At 42.0% G+C, this 18,181-nt stretch overlaps 1 protein-coding gene across 2 annotated transcripts in view; it reads left to right on the forward strand.

The window, feature by feature from the left end:
- The window catches only part of LOC122938072, a 116,915-nt gene extending 103,312 nt beyond the window's left edge, over positions 1 to 13,603 (forward strand). Inside the window, exons 15-17 of one of the 2 annotated variants that reach the window (XM_044293355.1) lie at positions 2,298 to 2,480; positions 6,798 to 7,553; positions 11,194 to 13,600. In XM_044293355.1, coding sequence (XP_044149290.1) covers positions 2,298 to 2,480; positions 6,798 to 7,553; positions 11,194 to 11,252 — 998 coding nt within the window. In that variant the 3' untranslated portion in view covers positions 11,253 to 13,600. Of the gene's footprint in view, positions 1 to 2,297; positions 2,481 to 6,797; positions 7,554 to 11,193 lie in introns of both variants that reach the window. The other variant, XM_044293356.1, reaches the window with a different exon arrangement.
- The last annotated feature ends 4,578 nt before the right edge of the window (positions 13,604 to 18,181 follow it).

Consider the following 18,181-nt stretch of genomic DNA (forward strand, 5'->3'; position numbering starts at 1 on the left):
GATGCCGGCTGAATGATTTCAGCCGGCGTCCCGTTCCGATTAACCCCCGCGGCGCCGGAATGCAGATTTTAAGTCCGGACGTACCGGTACGTCCTCGGTCCTTAAGGACTCGGGAAATAGGGCGTACCGGTACGTCCTCGGTCCTTAAGGGGTTAAAGGAACGTGATATGGAACCCTAAAAATGTGTTTTAGGGAGCGCCTAAAGTTGTGGGAATTAACCTAATTGCTTTGTACTGTGAATTCTAGAGGACTGGGACAGCTCGAGAGAAGTCTTGGAGACAAAAGGTATATGTTTGGACTATAGTGGATGTAATAATCTGTAGGGCATAGAGATAGTGGTGTACATAGACGTAAGCAAGGATCAAACCAGGCCCCACACACAGGACATAAGGGTTTCTGCCTAGACCCTTGGGTCATATTCCACTTCCTCGTTTGCTAAAAGTCCCAGTAGAGGGTAGAGTCCTGACCAAGTTTTCAACACCAGTAGAAGAGGACATAATCCCAACTAGGACTCGGCATCCTCTTTCCCTGGGCCCCATAGCAGTCGCATGGTCTGTCGCTATGGTAGTTATGCCCCTGCATAGAGCACTAGTAGGGTGGTAGACAGAGAGGAGTGTGGAAATATAGGGAAGTGCGGCACTGTGGAGATCTTTGTGGGTGAGAGTGAACGTTTAAATTGAATTGTATACTGACTGGATAACCAGTGCAATGACTGGCACAGGATGGAGGCATTGGAGTAGCAGTTAGATAGATAACCCTGGCTGCTGCATTCAGGCTGGATTGGAGGGGAGAGTTTAGTGAGGGGAGACCAATTGTAAGTGAGAGACAGTAATCAATACGAGAATGGATCAGGGCTACATTGAGAGTTTTTGTTTCTACAGTGAAAAAAAAGGCAAGTTAGGCCTCATGTACATGGCTGTTGTTTTGGTCTGCATCCGAGCCGCAGTTTTTGCGATGCGGACTCATTCACTTCAATGAGGCCGCAAAAGATGCAGACAGCACTCGGTGTGCTGTCCGTATCCATTACTCTGTTCTGTGGTCAGCAAAAATAATATAACCTGTCCTATTCTCGTCCACGTTTTGCGGACAAGAATATGCACTTATATTAATGGCTGTCCTGCAATTTGCGCAATGGCACAAACACACACAGACACCATCTATGTTTTGCAGATCCACAATTTGCAGACCGCAAAACAAACAACGGTCGTGTGCATGAGGCCTTATAGAGATGTTTGAGATGAAGGTGGCATGAGTGAGAGATTGGATATAGGTGATGAAGGAAAGATCAGTGTCGAACATGGCACAAAGACTGCAGGCATGCTGCCTTGGCATTATGGTAGTGCCACACAGTGAAATATCAGATTTAGGCAAGTTAGTACGTGGAGAAAACGCAAGTAGTTCAGTTTTTGAAAGATTCAGTTTCAGATAGAGAGGACTTGTTAGACAGCAGACAGGCAGTCAAGTGGTCTGTAGTACAGCAAGAGTGATGTGATGAGATGAAGTGTATAGTTGCATGTTGTCAGCATAGATTTGGTACTGAAAACCAAATCTACTAATGGTCTGTCCAATAGGGGCTGTGTAGAGAGGACCTATAAAAGTGGTAGTGTCAGCAAATGACATACTGAAAGAGCAGCCATAAAGTTAGGTAGAAAACCAGGAGACTGCAGTGTGCTGCAATGGAGGAGGAATTGTGAAGGAGAAAAGGTTTTCATCCGAGAGTGGGAGAGGAGAGTTAGTGAAGTCAGAAACAGCAGAGCTGAAAGAAGAGCAGGTTTAGTGTACGGTCATATTTGTGTCTAAGAAAGTTGTGAAAGGCTTAGAGAAGAGATGATAAAAGGTGGGCGGCAGATGCAGTGATTGGGCTATCTAGGAGGATGTTAGTCACCCAAAATTGAGCGTTGGTAATTCAGAAGACCGGAAATGGGGAAACCAGAGGAACCCATTCTCAATTTCATGTATATTCTGGTCCTGGGGTATTGTTTTTGGTTCTCTTCCGGATTCTGATCTTTATTCTTGTTACAACAGGCTTTTTGTTTTGTTTTTTTGTTTGTTTTTTTTAAACTCTTTTTCCTACTGCTACCAGGGTGGAGCAAACACTTTTATATTCCTAGTGGCAGAGCCTATACTATGGTACAGATATATTCAGATTTTTACAAAACCCCAAAGATTCCACTGCAGTGTCATATTTGGGTGCATTTCATACATCCTTGAGTTCATCCTCTGGACCACAGAAATTTTTTAATTGATCTGCATTTGTTTTTTACCTCCATAACATTACGATGCTTTTACTTGGTAAGGTTCTGAGAGTGAAGAAAATAATTCAAATCTACAACTTGAACAGAAAGAATCAACTACTGCTTGCCCAGTTAATGAACAATTAGTAGTGTCCGGTGACGATATAACGAAGACCACAGAAGCTATTTGGCGCAGTCCGAATGTACATGAGATCCAGGCAAAACGTATTAGGAAGTATAGCACAGGTAAAGTACAAAAATCCAGAACAACTGTTTTTTTTTTTTTTTTTTTTTTTTTGTTAGTTTTTTTTCTTCCTCTCTGAATGAACTAACTTAAAGGGGTTGTCCCACTTTGCTGTTTCAATCTTACCAGCAGTAAATGTCCTGATAACTTCCTGCTTCTCAGGCAGTTGAGTGAAGGCCACGCCCCCTCATGACTCACCCTCAGAGCTCAGTCCGTGCTCGTTCATGTGGATGAGTCATCCACATGGAGCCTGCAGAGTATGTAAAGCCCATCCCCCTGCTGGGGAATCACTCAGTGACCACTGACCAATGCTAGTGAACTAATGGAGTAACTTGTGGCTGTCCTGCATTCTAATACACTTACACATAAAACCTGTGTTACAAACCCATTCTGTGCAGCAAAAACAATAAATCACTACAGCCCAAATGCATGTTAGCTAGTAGCCATATGATCTGTGCTAGATATAGATAGATATATTCACTGACTTATTACCCAGCTTTCCCGATGTCTGATATTATCACTGACTTATTACCCAGCTTTCCCGGTATCAGATATTATCACTGACTTATTACCCAGCTTTCCCGGTGTACAATATTATCACTGACTTATTACCCAGCTTTCCCGGTATCAGATATTATCACTGACTTATTACCCAGCTTTCCCGGTGTACAATATTATCACTGACGTATTACCCAGCTTTCCCGGTATCAGATATTATCACTGACTTATTACCCAGCTTTCCCGGTATCAGATATTATCACTGACTTATTACCCAGCTTTCCCGGTATCAGATATTATCACTGACTTATTACCCAGCTTTCCCGGTGTACAATATTATCACTGACTTATTACCCAGCTTTCCCGGTGAACAATATTATCACTGACTTATTACCCAGCTTTCCCGGTATCAGATATTATCACTGACTTATTACCCAGCTTTCCCGGTATCAGATATTATCACTGACTTATTACCCAGCTTTCCCGGTATCAGATATTATCACTGACTTATTACCCAGCTTTCCCGGTGAACACTATTATCACTGACTTATTACCCAGCTTTCCCGGTGAACACTATTATCACTGACTTATTACCCAGCTTTCCCGGTATCAGATATTATCACTGACTTATTACCCAGCTTTCCCGGTATCAGATATTATCACTGACTTATTACCCAGCTTTCCCGGTATCAGATATTATCACTGACTTATTACCCAGCTTTCCCGGTATCAGATATTATCACTGACTTATTACCCAGCTTTCCCGGTGAACAATATTATCACTGACTTATTACCCAGCTTTCCCGGTGAACAATATTATCACTGACTTATTACCCAGCTTTCCCGGTGAACAATATTATCACTGACTTATTACCCAGCTTTCCCGGTATCAGATATTATCACTGACTTATTACCCAGCTTTCCCGGTATCAGATATTATCACTGACTTATTACCCAGCTTTCCCGGTATCAGATATTATCACTGACTTATTACCCAGCTTTCCCGGTGAACACTATTATCACTGACTTATTACCCAGCTTTCCCGGTGAACACTATTATCACTGACTTATTACCCAGCTTTCCCGGTATCAGATATTATCACTGACTTATTACCCAGCTTTACCGGGAAAGCTGGGTAATAAGTCAGTGATAATATTGTACACCGGGAAAGCTGGGTAATAAGTCAGTAATATTATTGTACACCGGGAAAGCTGGGTAATAAGTCTGTAATATTATTGTACACCGGGAAAGCTGGGTAATAAGTCAGTGATAATATTGTACTCCGGGAAAGCTGGGTAATAAGTCAGTGATAATATTGTTCACCGGGAAAGCTGGGTAATAAGTCAGTGATAATATTGTACACCGGGAAAGCTGGGTAATAAGTCAGTGATAATATCTGATACCGGGAAAGCTGGGTAATAATTCTGTAATATTATTGTACACCGGGAAAGCTGGGTAATAAGTATTATAGACTTATTACCCAGCTTTCCCGGTGTCTGATATTATCACTGACCTATTACCCAGCTTATAAGGGGTGGGGGGGGGGGGGTTTATCTGTGGAGTGCACTTATGGGGTGGGGGGGGCATCTGTGGAGGGCACTTATGGGGTGGGGAGGCATCTGTGGAGGGCACTTATGGGGTGGGGGGGGGCATCTGTGGAGGGCACTTATGGGGTGGGGGGGGCATCTGTGGAGGGCACTTATGGGGTGGGGGGGCATCTGTGGAGGGCACTTATGGGGTGGGGGGGGGCATCTGTGGAGTGCATTTATGGGGTGGGGGGGGGCATCTGTGGATTGCTGCCTGGACTCCTTCTGGGCGCCGGAGTACACGGCGTCCTCGGTTGCTATGACGCCGTGCGCTCCCTCATGCTGCCGGAAAACAGTAATACACTGCTATGATCTATAAGATGTATCGCTGTATTCCGGTGGCAGGATGGAGCGCACGGCGTCATAGCAACCGAGGACGCCGTGTGCTCCGGCGCCCAGAAGGAGTCGGCCCGTGACTAATAGGGCCCAGGGGAGCATATCAATCACTAACCTCTGCCACCGTGATCTTCCAGGGCCCTCCTCCCTCCTCTAGAATCTGCAGGACAGCAGCGTAGCAGGCAGACAGTCTCTCTCCCCGGCACTATCTCCAGCATGCAGGACACGCCTCCCCAGCTTGTAAAACAGCCATGCGTGCGCGTTCTCGAGCGGCCGGCTGGGGAGAAGGTAGGACATTGTGCGCAGGCGCGGCACATACAAGCCCCGCAAGTAGCTGGCCGTATCCATGGGATACAGGTAGACAACAGAGGCGCAGATGAAGGCATTTTTCAGGAGAACCGTGCAAGTTAGGAAATGAAAGTTATTTAGAAGATTATTCAAGGACACTTGGGGAAACTGATTAACAGCAATTAATGAAATGGGACAACCCCTTTAAAGGCTATGGACACTGGCAGTTTCTTATTACATTCTAAGGGCTCATGCATATGGCAGGTCCGCAATACACGGGGCATGCACTACTTTTTTTGCGGTGCAGATCGCAGACCATTAACACAGTCGTGTGCATGAGCCGGTGAGCTAAAAATTTCTATTTGATTTATATTACAAATTTTGAACAGTTATGTCTTAGACAGCCTTCTGGTTTCATGGACTCTACAGGTTATTTCTAGTTGTCAGCCAAATCCAACAACTCGATTGTGTATCCCTTAGCTCTTTTACATAGAAAATAAACAGAACTTAATGTACCAAAATGTTTGCTTAATGCTCTTTTTTTTCTAAACTTAAAAGGTTTGTCCAGGCTTTTAATATTGATGATCTATCAGGATAGGTTATCAATATCAGATCAGTGGGGTCCGACACCGGCACCCCCTGCTGATCAGCTGTATGAGGAGAGGACACACACAGTGGGCACATGCCTTCTCGCCGCTGCTGTCCAAGATAAAGCAGCAGGGAACAGGACGGGAGACTGCATGTGCACTCTTCTTTAATCATCTCCTAATACAGCTGATTGGCGGGGGTGCTGGGTGTCGGATCCCCACTGATCTGATATTGAGGACTTATCCTGAGGATAGGTCATCGATATTAAAAGCTTGGATAATCCCTTTAAAGTTTGAAACCACTTTATATAATGCCACCATATTTACAGCACTTTACAATTCTGAAATACTTTATGCTGCCTGTTATTAGGTGTTACACCCAGTTTTTTTTGTGGCAGTTTTAAATTTAACACAGTTTGATCCAAAGCTAGAAGTGGGTTGGAGGGGAATTCAAAATGTAAAGGATGTACTTGTGGGTCCAGCAGGAGGGAGAAATATATAAGTCTTTCTATTTGTCGTTTTCTTCCAACCCACTTCTGGGTTAGGCCAATAAAACTGCATTAAAAACCGGCACAAAAGCTGTGTGCGACACCTCCCTTGGGGCTCTTGCACACAACCTTGCCTGGTCTGGGAAAGAAATGTCCTGCATCAGTGATTTATTAAGTACGGTGCACAACCGAGCATGGTGATGTGTGTGAGCCCTTAAGAGTTAAACCTAGGATCCAAGGAGTTTCATAAAGTAATAACCCCCCCCCCCCCCAAAATAAAGTGTAGTAGTTAGGATTTCTGCATCAAATGATAAATTAAGAAAGTACTGTACTAATGTCAGTTACTGACCGGCAGTGTTTTAGGCCTTCTTGAACAGAGTGGCTTTCTGCAATCTGCCATATATTTACCTGATATGATCAAGAAGAGGTTAATATGCAGGCTTATATTTTAGAATTCAAAGCATGTGCAAGACCAAAATGTTACAAACAAAACTGTACTAAAATGTAAAAATAAAGTTTGTGTAATATGTTACAGATGTGGCAAAATGGGAGTCACTTTTTTCAAATAATCGTCCAGAAACAAGTAATTCCATATTCTCTTGGGGTCCAAAATCACCATCATTAAATACGGAATTATCCCCATCCGTTGAAAAAGAAGAGCATTCCAGAAGAGCTTCTTTTGATGCATTGTCTACATTCACCTTGTTTTCTCAAGAGGAACAGGAACAAGGTAGTGCTAGCTGTCGGCCAAGTTCAGACAGTTTTTCATCACTTCTAAGTCCTGGTTTCAGATCTGACAAAAGTCCTGAGTATGACACCAAGCAAATGGGGGAGAGAGGTCAAGAATGGCCTTGTACATCAAACGCTGTTTATAATGAAGCTGAGACTACAGATTTGGAAGTAATGCATACTGGACCAGAACAACCTGATGATGAATGTAAACAGACTTCCCATGTAACGAAATCTCATCAGGATTCAGAAGCTGAAATCGGTTGTGACCAATTATCTGAGGTCCATGCTAATGAGGCTGAAGCACCCAAATCCAGTCATTTTCTTGATGCAAGCTCAAAATTTTCTGATTTGCAATCAAGTGAAAGTAGGCACTTGGACATTAAATCTCATAGCCAAGATGCAGATTCCAATGTCCTAGGTAATACTTTATCATCAGGAAAGTTGCATGCATCTGGGAGGCAACTTAGCCCAGAGGTTCTTCAGCTTTTCAAAGGAAAAGACACTAACAGTATTGTTCATATCCTGAAGACACTGTCCCCATTTTACCCTGCTCTTCAAGGTATGCTCTTAAAGATTTGATAATTGCTTATTTAAACTGTTTTTCTGAGAGTGAGATATTGATGACCTATGTTGAGATATGTCATCAATATTTAATCTGTGGTGTTCCAACACTTGGCACCACCGTTGATCAACTGTTTGAAGAGTCTGTGATGCTCTGGTAAGAGCTGCAGCCTCTTCACAGCAATCAAAGCACAGTGCCACTCATTGTAGAGCAGCTGTGCTTGGTTTTGCAGCCCAATCCTATTCACTTAAATAAGACTAGCTGCTCCTAGGCCATGTGGTCAACGAACGTGACGTCACTGGCCTAAGAGGCGGCTACAGTGCTCAGCAGTGTTGCTGCAGCCTCTTTGAACAGCTGATCATCAGATGTGCCAGAAGTCAAACCCCATACTGATCAGATATTGGTAGCCTATCCTGAAGTTATGTCATTAATATCTTAGGCTTAGTTCACACTACAGTGATCTGATCAGTGATTTTCATCAGTGAATGTGAGCCAAAACCTGGCTTCTTTTAAGCGATCTTCAAACTACAATGCTATATCCAAATCTGCCACCAATGTCTTTCTTAGCAAGGGAAAATGTATGGGGGGGGACGGGGGCAGGCAGTTACAAAAATGTGCAATCCTAATAGAACAGTCTTCACTTCTGCCCATGATTGCTTCTGGGATTTGGGCTGTAGTTATCAAACACTGAATAGAGGAATGCACAGGCATATGCCATACATGTGTGATCTATGGAGGTCTTACATGTTCATTGGCAGTGGGCATTGGCACTAGATTTGATAGTAAAATTGATAATAGTTTTTATTATTCATTGAATTTGCAAGCAAATGTGCATTCTTAGTAAAAGTTTGGGAGACTGCATTGCATGAATTATTTCTTCATGATTTGTAGTCCATACACAGTTTAGAGGTTGTTGTTGTTGTTATACACAGTTTAGAGGTTGTCCTGTTGTTATACACAGTTTAGAGGTTGTTGTTGTTATACACAGTTTAGAGGTTGTTGTTGTTGTTATACACAGTTTAGAGGTTGTCCTGTTGTTGTTATACACAGTTTAGAGGTTGTCCAGTAGTTGTTGTTGTTGTTGTTGTTGTTGTTATTATTATTATTATGACTTCCGCCGCCAATGACTTACCTTAGCTGTGGCATGTCATTAATGGATCATATGCCGCTTGAGGACACATAATTGCAAAGGCCAGTCATTGGCTGCAGCGTCGCACATGACCCAATCCATGTCTTTTGACTTCCTGCGTGGATGGAAAGTCCAGTAGATACAGGTGTGTATGGATTTCTCCACAAGTCCCGATGGCAAGGGAAGATTTAAATACAAAACAAAACTGGAGAACCCTTTAAAGGCGATTTGTCAGCAGTTTTTAGCATGCCAACCTGTTTACAGTACTAGGCAGGGAGAGCAGGACAAACATGTTTGTGGAACTTTAATCAGGAAGTAGTGTTCTGAAAATTTGGGGCATGGCTTCACTGCGATTTTGGCGACAACCAAAGATTACAATGTAGCAGGGCTGCCATAAGAATTGGGTTGCAGCGTGCAGTGTTTAATTTATTGCAAAAGACGCATTGCGGTCACAGCAAGCGTGCTGGTCGTGATGTGACCTCATTAATTCCTATTGTAGCCCATCTGCACTGCAATCTTTCGGTCGCTGTTAGTCACTTTGTAGATGCGCCCTTATTCTTCTCCAAAAACAGTAAAGGTCCAGCTGTTTGTTGGCGGTGTGTCCCTACATAGTCTGACACGTGCAGCGCTGATTAATGTCAGACTGTGCAGGGATACACCCCCACTTATAACGCCTAGATGGACCTTTATTGCAAACTGCTGACAATTCCATTCATAAACTGTTAGCAGGAATAATAAAGAATGACACGAGTTATAAGAATAGATGCTCTAGAATGGTTATTACATGAGGATTGCAAGTAAATTCTAAAACAGACATGTCAAGTGAGGTGACGGGTCCTCTTTAATTGTCCTGGAGGCTGAGCTTCACTGTGACGTGATCTGCATGCAGCTGCTTCACAGCTACTCCTCTCTGTATGACGGCCGTAGCATCCACTACAACGGTCACTGAGAGCAGAGGGGAGGGGCTGTGATGCAACTCAATGCAGAGAGAACATCACAGTGAAGCTCTGCCTACAGTGAACTTGCAGGAGCAAACATTGAATTTGTCAGAATCAAAGTTAACCTCTTAGTGACCACCAATATGCCTTTTTACTGTGGTCACTAAAGGGCCTGAGGCTGGGCCGCCATAAAAAAGATGGCAGCCCAGCCTAAGGCCTCTTAGTGCAGCGGAGGCATGGCTGTATAACGCTGGTCCAGGCTGTTAAACCCCTTACATTCTCGCAAAAGCCCTCTGTCTCCCATCGGCGCCCCACAAATGAGATTGCGAGTTTTGCAGATGTGTGTGCACTCAGGCCGGGGCCTCTCTGGCGCAGCCTGCCTGTAAATGCCAGCATATCACTGACTTTAAAATAAATTTCACTATAGAAAAAAATGCAAGTTCCCTTGTGGCTTAAAAAAAAGTAAGAAAAATTAAAAAACAAAAACGTATCTATTGAAAAGAATACCTAATCTCTCCACATATTAGGTATTGCTACATCCGTAACCACCTGTACTACGCACCTGTATTGTGGGCACCATTAAAAAAATTATAATAATAATTGCTTCTTGTTGCTTATTCACCACGAATAAAATAAGCAATAAAAAGTGTATATCCCCAAAATGATGCTAATGAAAACGGCAAGTTGTCCCTCAAAAATCTAGCCTGCACACAGCTCTGTACAAAGTAAAATAAAAAGTTAGGGGTCTTGGAATGTTACGGTGGAAATACATTTTCTTAAAAAAAAAAAAAATTACATTTATTGTACAAAAGTAGTAAAACATAATAAAAATCTGTAATTGGCATTGCTGTAATCGTACTGACCCAGAGAGTAAAGTGTCAAAAAATGAAATCTACTAAATTTTGAACTCTGTGGTGATATTGCTGTTTTTTCCCACCGCCTTCCAGAAAGTTAATAAAAGTGAATCAATGTTATGTGTACCCCAAAATGGCACTATTAAAAACTACAACTTGTCCTGCAAAAAAGAACATAAATAAGTTATAGCTCTTGGAAGGTGACAAAAGAATGAGAAAAAAAAATTGCTTCTTCACCAAACAGGCTGGCCACTAAGGGGTTTATATTAATGCTACTTCTGATGATAAAAGCTCCACAAAAGGTATGATTGTCCTGCTCTTCCAGCACCTAACTAGTGCTGTCGGCAGTTACCCTGGTCTAAACTGCAGATAGACAACCTTTAAACTGAAAGTATATATGCAATATGAATACAGTTAAGATATAATTCTGATAAGATTCCAATTACCGTATTTGCTTGAAGTTGCTTGGAATAAATGTTACATTACTTTTTCTGCTTTGATGAAAAGATGTGAATTACATTTATCACCACCAGTAAACAAGCTATATCGAAACTAAGGGCTCAGTGGTTGGTGTCTGTACTGTATGTGGAAATGATCTGTTTGCAGCTTAGCTATAGCTCATGAATATATCTGACAAGGCATATGCAAATAATACTGAGTAAAGCAAAATGTAAATGTAGCTTTTTTTTTTTTTTTTTTTCTCTCTCCCTTTTTAGAGCTGGATCTTGAAGAGTTTGCAAAAGTGCTGAGCGAGACTGGAGCTGTAACTGAGTGAGAAAACCATGTGCTGGAGCTCTGGTACAAGAGCAAGCAAACGTTTTGCAAGATCACTGTCGATAATAAACATGTTCTTAAACATGAAGCTCATTAGTACTTCTGTGCTGAACGTATAACTGCTCTCAAAGTATTTTGCAATATTGAGCCAAATAAAGAGTTTCCTTTTAAAGTTCAAAGGTAGGCTAGGTTCACACACACTTAGTAATTTCGGTTCCGTCAGTGGAGCAGACCAATTAAAATAACAGGATTGGGCGCATAACTGACATGAATGGAGCTGAATAGACTATTTTCTATAATGGAGTCCATTTGGTTTTTGTTCGGGACACCACCCTTTTACCAGACAAAAAAAAGGTCTGCATGCAGGACTCTTTTTGTTCAGTCTTTAATGGAATCTTTGATGGAGGCCTCAAACAGAGCCTTTAATGTCTATGTGAACAAGCCCTTACATTACACTTGTGTTATCATACATTCAGCCTACAACTATCAGGGTACTTGATGCAATTTTAAGAACAGTGATTTTGATAACCCTTGATTTGATTCATGTAAATGTTGTTTAAAAGTTTTTCCTGCAACAGTTAAATCTATACTACTGCCCTAAACCCCTACATTTTAAAGGGGTTCTATAACTCATCAGCATTTGACTGAAAGCCAGGACCCCCGGCGATCAGCCGTTTAAGAAGGCAGTGGCACTCCCAGTAGATTCGTGACTTTCTCGCTATTTCCCAAACGTCGGTGACTTCATGACTATTATACTGGCCTGGCTGCAGCTCAGCCCCATTGAAGTGAATGGGGTTGAGCATCACCCAGGGCAGTGAAATAGTTGGTTTGTGGGAACCGGCAAGAAGGCCACAACGCAACTGTGAGTGCCACTGCCTTCTCAAACAGCTGAACACCGGGGGTCCTGGGTGGCAGACCCCCACCAGATACTGAGGATCTATCCAAAGGATAGATCATCAGTCATACAAAGGTGTAGAAACCTTTTAAGATAATTGAGAAAGAGTAGAACCCCATAGTGTGGAATGTATGTTGATTTGCCTGTTTTACTGTTCCCCTTGTTGGTTGGTCTCCCTTGGCAAACATTGATTGGACAGTCTTAGACCGTGCTGGGATACATCCCTTACTGTTAACACACAGTTGCTAATTTATTAATAAACCTCTAGTATGAATAATAAAGGAATGGCACAACATAGTCATAAACGTTGTGGAATATTAGTATTTACTAAAGGAAACGTATCAGGACAAACTATGTCACACTAAATAGAAAAGTGGACACTAATTAAACAAAAGGCAGAACTATGTCAAGTTAAAGGAAAGTTGCATATTAAAACAGTAGGCCATAAAAAGAGAAGGAAATACAACCTGTCAATCATCTTAAACACTATGGGAGGAATTTATCACGCCTTGCAAACTAGGTATTTGCGGTTTATTGGGGTTATTTGTTCAAAATGTTGTGCCTTTTTTGCACCACTCATTTGAGTAACTATCAAAGTGTGCATGGTCTGCTTTAAGTAGTTATTAATCAACCTTTTAAAAAAGATTGCAAACTTGCTCCAGTAGGGGGTTGTGGTGGCGTAAAAAATGGCAGCATTTCTAGATGAGGGTTAGGTTTAAAAGTGTTTTCTGAGACTTAAATAATTCTGATCGGTGGGGGTCCGACACTCCCGCTGATCAGCTGTTTGAGAAGGCATCAGCGCTCCAGTAAGTGCCGCAGCCTTCTCCTTGCTCACCAAGCACAGCACCATACATTATATAGTGGCTGTAATTGGTATCATAGCTCAGCCCCATTCACTTCTATGGAGATGAGTTGCGTCTAGGCTACGTGACCGATGAACGTGTCGTCACATGGCCTAGGGAAAGCGGAGAGAATGCCGCAGTGTTACTGCAAGCGCCAGTGCCTTCTTAAACAGCTGATCGGCAGGGGTCCCTGAGGATAGGTCATTAGTATAGAAGTCTGCAAACAGCATGTGAAATTTGTGTTGGCGTACTTTGTGCCAAATTTATCAGACCTAACACGGACTTGTCTATTTTCTCGCTTTGGAGAAGTTGCCCAGATATACCTCAAATGTAAAATTTAAGCCAGAAAGTCCTATACTGCATTAAAGGGGTGATCTTCACATTGTTGATAGTGTCCCTTTCAAATTTTGTGCTTTCTATAAAGTTGCCATATGTTAATTTCTCAAAATAAATAATTTGATTCTGTTGTAGTGGCTAGCACAACGCATATGTTTTAAAGTGAATTTGTTACCTCCAAGAACAGTTTCTTAGCAAGCATATCTACCCATACTAGATGCCATTAAACGTGCTTCTTTTGTTTTTTATGCAAATACTGTTTTTGGTGTACTGTGGGTGGGGCCACTATTCTGTGCACCGTTGCTCTGCCAGTGATGTTGCCCAGCACTGATTCTTACGGTTTGATTGACAGTCCGAGATTTTTAGCGCCAGTTGCAATGGCACAAGGGAAAATGGGTGTATCTGAGTGGTCCTGCCCACTATGCATGGGAAAAAAAAAAAAAGATTTTCACATGACATGTATGGCTGTTTTGCAGCCCCGTAGCTTACACCCAGCGTCGGAGTCCCATGATTGAAGACAACTCCGATCACTCATCATGAACCCCTCAGATCTAAGCACAGCTACTTAGGGGGCATTTACCCAGAGTGGGCTGCCTGTGACAGGGCTTAATATTGGTATAAGCAAGCAAGATTTTTTTTATTTGTGAAAGGGGGAGTGTTGCACTCCTTAGGGTTTTGAAAATGCAGAGCTGAGCGAATTTCTCAAATTCGGTCAGTTCGCCGAATTTTCCGAAAAGATTAGGTTCTTTCCGACTTTATTTGTGGCGAATCGCGTTAAACTGCCATTTCCTGGCTGCAAATAGCCTGTATAGTGGTGTAGAACACTTATAGGGAGTCTGCTATAGTAGTGAAACAATACTGTGAGTCAGACAAGGCGGCAAATCATAATGAGGTGGTTGTTATAGGGGACTTCAACTACCCAGATATAGACTGGGAAACTGAAACTTGTATATCTCATAAGGGAAACGGGTTCTTGGCAATAACTAAAGACAATTACCTCCCAACTGGTTCAGGACCCGACTAGAGGGACGGCCATACTGGACTTAGTATTAACCAATAGGCCTGACAGAACAACAGATGTGCAGGTTGGGGGACACCTGGGAAATGGTGACCATAAAGTAATAACCTTCCAATTATCATTCAAAAGAGCCTTTCTACAGGGAGGAATAAAAATGCCAAACTTCAAAAAAGCTACATTTAGCCAACTAAGAGAGGCAATAGGCCTAACTAACTGGGACAAAGATAAAAATAGCCACAAAATGGGATATCTTTAAAAACCTCCTAAAATCTCATTGTGAGAGGTACGTACCGTATTGGAATAAAAGGTTAAGGAACAAAAAGAAACCAATGTGGATAAATAGAACTGTAAAGAAAGCAATAAATGACAAAAAGAAAGCATATAAATCACTGAAACAGGAGGGTAGCACGGAAGCACTGAAAAACTATAAGGGAAAAAAATAGAACATTTGAAAAACTAATAAAAGCGGCCAAACTAGAGACCGAGAGATTAATTGCCAAAGAGAGTAAAACTAACCCTAAAATGTTCTTCAATTATATAAATGTAAAAAAGTATAAATCTGAAGGTGTCGGCCCTTTAAAGAGTAATGAGGGGGGAGTTGCAGAGTGACGAGGAGAAAGCAAAGCTGTTACATATTTTATTTTTTATTTTTATTTTTTTCTCCAATGGATTCACTGAGGAAAATAAACTGTCAGATGACATGCAGAATGTAAAAATAAATTCCCCATTAAAATTGTCCTGTCTGACCCAGGAAGAAGTACATCAGCGACTTAAAGATTAAAATGGACAAATCGCCAGGATCGGATGGCATACACCCCCGTATCCTAAGGGAATTAAGTAATGTCATAGCCAGACCCTTATTTCTGATATTTGCGGACTCTATACTGAAGGGAATGTCCCACAGGATTGGCGCATGGCAAATGTGGTGCCAATATTTAACCACTTCAGCCCCGCTAGGTGAAACCCCCTTCATGACCAGGCCACTTTTTACACTTCGGCACTACACTCCTTTCACCGTTTATCGCTCGGTCATGCAACTTACCACCCAAATTAATTTTACCTCCTTTTCTTCTCACTAATAGAGCTTTCATTTGGTGGTATTTTATTGCTGCTGACATTTTTACTTTTTTTGTTATTAATCAAAATGTAACGATTTTTTTGCAAAAAAATGACATTTTTCACTTTCAGCTGTGAAATTTTGCAAAAAAAACATCCATATATAAATTTTTCGCTAAATTTATAGTTCTACATGTCTTTGATAAAAAAAAAAATGTTTGGGCAAAAAAAAATGGTTTGGGTAAAAGTTATAGCGTTTACAAACTATGGTACAAAAATGTGAATTTCCGCTTTTTGAAACGGCTCTGATTTTCTGAGCACCTGTCATGTTTCCTGAGGTTCTACAATGCCCAGACAGTAGAAAACCCCCACAAATGACCCCATTTCGGTAAGTAGACACCCTAAGGTATTCGCTGATGGGCATAGTGAGTTCATAGAACTTTTTATTTTTTGTCACAAGTTAGCGGAAAATGATGCTGATTTTTATTTATTTTTTTTTCTTACAAAGTCTCATATTGCACTAACTTGCGACAAAAAATAAAAAATTCTAGGAACTCACCATGCCCTCACAGAATACCTTGGGGTGTCTTCTTTCCAAAATGGGGTCACTTGTGGGGTAGTTATACTGCCCTGGCAATTTAGGGGCCCAAATGTGTGAGAAGAACTTTGCAATCAAAATGTGTAAGAAATGACCGGTGAAATCCGAAAGGTGCACTTTGGAATATGCGCCCCTTTGCCCACCTTGGCAGCAAAAAAGTGTCACACATGTGGTATCGCCGTACTCAGGAGAAGTTGGGGAATGTGTTTTGGGGTGTCATTTTACAATTACCCATGCTGGGTGAGAGAAATATCTTGGCAAAAGACAACTTTTCCCATTTTTTTATACAAAGTTGGCATTTGACCAAGATATTTTTCTCACCCAGCATGGGTATATGTAAAATGACACCCCAAAACACATTCCCCAACTTCTCCTGAGTACGGCGATACCAGATGTGTCACACTTTTTTGCTGCCAAGGTGGGCAAAGGGGCACATATTCCAAAGTGCACCTTTCGGATTTTGCAGGCCATTTTTTACACATTTTGATTGCAAAGTTCTTCTCACACATATGGGCCCCTAAATTGCCAGGGCAGTATAACTACGCCACAAGTGACCCCATTTTGGAAAGAAGACACCCTAAGGTATTCCGTGAGGGGCACTGCGAGTTCCTAGAATTTTTTTTTTTTTGTCACAAGTTAGCGGAAAATGATGATGTATGTTTGTTTTTTTTTTTTTTCTTAAAGTCTCATATTCCACTAACTTGCGACAAAAAATAAAAAATTCTGGGAACTCACCATGCCCCTCACAGAATACCTTGGGGTGTCTTCTTTCCAAAATGGGGTCACTTGTGGGGTAGTTATACTGCCCTGGCAATTTAGGGGCCCATATGTGTGAGAAGTACTTTGCAATCAAAATGTGTAAAAAATGGCCTGCAAAATCCGAAAGGTGCACTTTGGAATATGTGCCCCTTTGCCCACCTTGGCATCAAAAAAGTGTCACACATCTGGTATCGCCGTACTCAGGAGAAGTTGGGGAATGTGTTTTGGGGTGCCATTTTACATATACCCATGCTGGGTGAGAGAAATATGTTGGCAAAAGACAACTTTTCCCATTTTTTTTATACAAAGTTGGCATTTGACCAAGATATTTATCTCACCCAGCATGGGTATATGTAAAATGACACCCCAAAACACATTCCCCAACTTCTTCTGAGTACGGCGATACCAGATGTGTCACACTTTTTTGCAGCCTAGATGCGCAAAGGTGCCCAAATTCCTTTTAGGAGGGCATTTTTAGATATTTGGATCCCAGACTTCTTCTCACGCTTTAGGGCCCCTAAAAAGCCAGGGCAGTATAAATACCCCACATGTGACCCCACTTTGGAAAGAAGACACCCCAAGGTATCCAATGAGGGGCCTGGCAAGTTCATAGAAATTATTTTTTTTTCGCATAAGTTAGCGGAAATTGATATTTTTTTTTTTTTTTTTCTCACAAAGTCTCACTTTCCGCTAACTTAGGACAAAAATTTAAATCTTTCATGGACTCAATATGCCCCTCAGCAAATACCTTGGGGTGTCTTCTTTCCAAAATGGGGTCAGTTGTGGGGTGTTTGTACTGCCCTGGCATTTGAGGGTCTCCGCAATCATTACATGTATGGCCAGCATTAGGAGTTTCTGCTATTCTCCTTATATTGAGCATACAGGTAATGAGAGTTTTTCTTTCCGTTCAGCCTCTGGGCTGAAAGAAAAAAATGAACGGCACAGATTTCTTCATTCGCATCGATCAATGTGGATGAAAAAATCTCTGCCAAAAAAAAAAAAAATGGAGGGGAAAGGCGTCTGCCAGGACATAGGAGCTCCGCCCTACATCCATACCCACTTGGCTCGTATGCCCTGGCAAACCAGATTTCTCCATTCGCATCAATCGATGTGGATGAATAAATCATTGCTGGGATTTTTTTTTATATACATACATACATACATACATACATACATACATACATACATACAAAGTGTTTGCCAAAGCATAGGAACGCCGCCTCCTCCTCAGCTCGTATGCCTTGGCAAACGTATCTGTCACTGCAGAGGAGAAAATCCCGTCTTGCAGCGCCGCATACACCGACTTGCGTGTAATCTGACAGCAGCGCAATGCTTCTGTCAGAATGCACATCGGTGCTGCAGCTAGTAGATCGGTTGGTCCACCTGGAAGGTAAAAAAAAAAGAAAAAACCAGGCCACAACGCAAT

Source organism: Bufo gargarizans, chromosome 5 (assembly GCF_014858855.1).
Source record: "Bufo gargarizans isolate SCDJY-AF-19 chromosome 5, ASM1485885v1, whole genome shotgun sequence".
Classification (NCBI taxonomy): Eukaryota; Metazoa; Chordata; class Amphibia; order Anura; family Bufonidae; genus Bufo; species Bufo gargarizans.